Source organism: Otolemur garnettii, unplaced genomic scaffold, assembly GCF_000181295.1.
Source record: "Otolemur garnettii isolate 467f Iridium unplaced genomic scaffold, OtoGar3 scaffold00055, whole genome shotgun sequence".
Classification (NCBI taxonomy): Eukaryota; Metazoa; Chordata; class Mammalia; order Primates; family Galagidae; genus Otolemur; species Otolemur garnettii.
Window position 1 is genome coordinate 5395785 of NW_003852450.1, and position 2626 is coordinate 5398410.

A 2626-nucleotide genomic window follows, 5' to 3' on the forward strand; every position below is an offset into this window, starting at 1 on the left:
CGTGGCTGGCGCCTTAGCCGGTTGAGCTATAGGCGCCGAGCCAACAAGGCGGTTCTTAGAACCAACCATTTGTCTCCATTTATACTATGTTTCTTTTACACTGTAATTTTTAGGGTTGGAAATACAGATCAACCAAATTCAGGCAAACTCCAGAAAACAATCCTAACAGATTTTTATTTTTTGAGACAGAGTCTCACTCTGTTGCCCTGGGTAGAGTGCCATGCAGTCAGCCTAGCTCATTGCAACCTCAAATTCCTGGGCTCAAGCAATCCTGTGTCAGCCTCCTGAGTAGCAGCCGGGACTACTACTAATTTTTCTATTCTTAGTAGTGACAGTGTCTTGCCCTTGTTCAGGCTAGTCTTGAACTCCTGAGCCTCCCGCGTTGGCCTCCCAGAGTCTAGGATTACAGGCGTGAGCCACTGAGCTTAGCCTCTTCACAGCACTTAAGGAAGAACTCTTCTACTATAAAATGAAGTTTGTTCTCTCTTAATCCAACTCTTATGTTGTGTTCTTTAGGGTTATATTTTTCCAAATATACAGGTTCTTTACTACATGTGCCTAGTTCTGAATAACTGAAACATAGCTTAAATGAATTTGAAAAGCAACCAGGGATGTATTCCAAAGACACAAGAAAAACTGAAGTCATATCCCCAGGGTGCCACAACCACCATCCCCTTTTCTCTACTATGGTATCAATAAGTAAGTTTCCCAGCCTCAAATAATTATTAGAGCCCCCTCCCCATAAAAAAGCACCCATGTTAAATAAGACTGGGTTTTACTTTAAAAAGCCATAGAAATCAAAATAGTTTTCCTCATTTTGGCTGTTGCTTCCACAAGTATCCTTCCCTAGCAACAACCACCCACGTCAAACTTGTGATGACTTACCACCCTGCTTCTTAGATTTTTCTTTCATTTTCTTTGACTTAATTTCCTCAAGAGTTTTTATTCCAAAATTCAAAGATTCACCTGAAAAACCCAAATGGAAATCAAATGACAACTAGAGCCTTTTCACCTTTGCATTTTATCTGTACAAATTAGGCATTCAAATCTCTTTTGAAGGAATAATCAAAAGGAAAGTATGTGTGTGGCATTACCTCATATAATTGAAATTTAGGTCAATGATGGTAAACTAAATTTCAAAGGCAGTTAAAATAGTTTGGATACACTCAATAGTGCTGTAAGATTGAATAGTGCCTCTTTCTTACCTTGCTTTAAATTGACCCCAGGTTTCCGGGCAGAAGTCACTCGTAATCCATTATGAACTTCAGGAGTTGGTTGCAGTGTAGGTGTTTTGGTTTCATCACCTTCCTCAGAAAATTGATCTATGTGTCAAGATTTAAGGGAAAATCACAATTAAAAATGGGCCGAGAGCAATAATTTTAATTCTAATTTACTACAATTCTATTTATTTACTTGCTTTAAAGAAAGAGCTAAAAATTACCATCATCATCTTCATCATCATCTGCAGCATTAATTACAACTGGTGGATGTGTGGGGCTAGGAACATTTTCAGAACTTTCAACTTTCATAACACTTCGCAGCTGAGGAGAGGGATTAGACTGGACAGACAATTTGTTTTGTTGAACTGTGAGTTGGCTAGCCTTTACTTCCTCTTCTGGTGACTCAGGCACAGTGGGTAACACAGCTAACATATAAAACAAATTACAAATTAAAAATAGAAGCTATAATCCCAATTCACAAAACAAAAATCCCTGGCTACCTATGACAAATTCATGCATTTTCCCTATTGAGTATTTGTCTTTTTACCTAATTTCCCCATTCAGATTTTCAACTCCCAAGGAAGGAAAATGTACTTTTAGCTACTAATTCTTCAGTGTACACAAAAACACTCAAAGTGGACACTAAAAACATAGATGACTAGATGCCTAGGTCCTTGTTGATAAATTCAAATTTAAATGTTAAATTCTGGGATTTTTGCTTAGTCAATCTCCCACCCCCCAAAAACAAAACCAAAAAACTTATATAAGAAAGAATAGCCGGTCATGGTTGCTCACACCTGTAATCTCAGGACTTTCGGAGGCCGAGATGGGTAGATCACTTTAGCCCAGGAGTTCTAGACCAGCCTAGGCAACGTAGTAAGACCCTGTCTCTACAAAAAAACAAAATTTAAAAATTACCCAGGCATGGCTCGGCACATATAGCTCAGCGGCTAGAGTGCCAACCACATATACCGGAGCTGGCAAGTTCAAATCCAGCCTGGGCCTGCAAACAACAATGACAACTACAACCAAAAAATAGCTCAGGAGTTTTGAGACCAGCCTGAGTAAGACCCCCATCTCTAATAAAAAGCAAAACTAGCTGGGCTTTGTGGCGGGCGTCTATAGTCTAAACTACTTGGGAGGCTGAGGCAAGACAATCGCTTAAGCCCAAGAGTTTGAGGTTGCTATGAGCTGTGATGCCATGGTACTCTACCCAGGGTGACACAGTGAGACTCTGTCTCAAAAAAAAAAAAAAAATTCTACTAGAAGGATCTTTTTATTTCTTTATCAATATCTAGTTTAATCACATTATCATCAGAAGATTTTGCTTGTACTATTTCTACTTTTGTTGAAATTTTCATTATGGACAATTATGTGATCCGTTTTCATGAATGTCCCATTGACCG

The 2626-nt window shown here is 38.9% G+C and overlaps 1 protein-coding gene across 13 annotated transcripts in view; it reads right to left on the reverse strand.

Moving 5' to 3' along the window:
• ZC3H11A (zinc finger CCCH-type containing 11A) overlaps positions 1-2626 on the reverse strand; it is a 36962-nt gene that overhangs the window by 15025 nt on the left and 19311 nt on the right. For all 13 annotated transcript variants that reach the window (XM_023514529.1, XM_023514541.1, XM_023514540.1 and 10 more), the window contains 3 exons: positions 1442-1645; positions 1206-1322; positions 886-966 (listed from right to left, as the gene is read on the reverse strand). In XM_023514529.1, coding sequence (XP_023370297.1) covers positions 886-966; positions 1206-1322; positions 1442-1645 — 402 coding nt within the window. The remainder of the gene's footprint in view (positions 1-885; positions 967-1205; positions 1323-1441; positions 1646-2626) is intronic.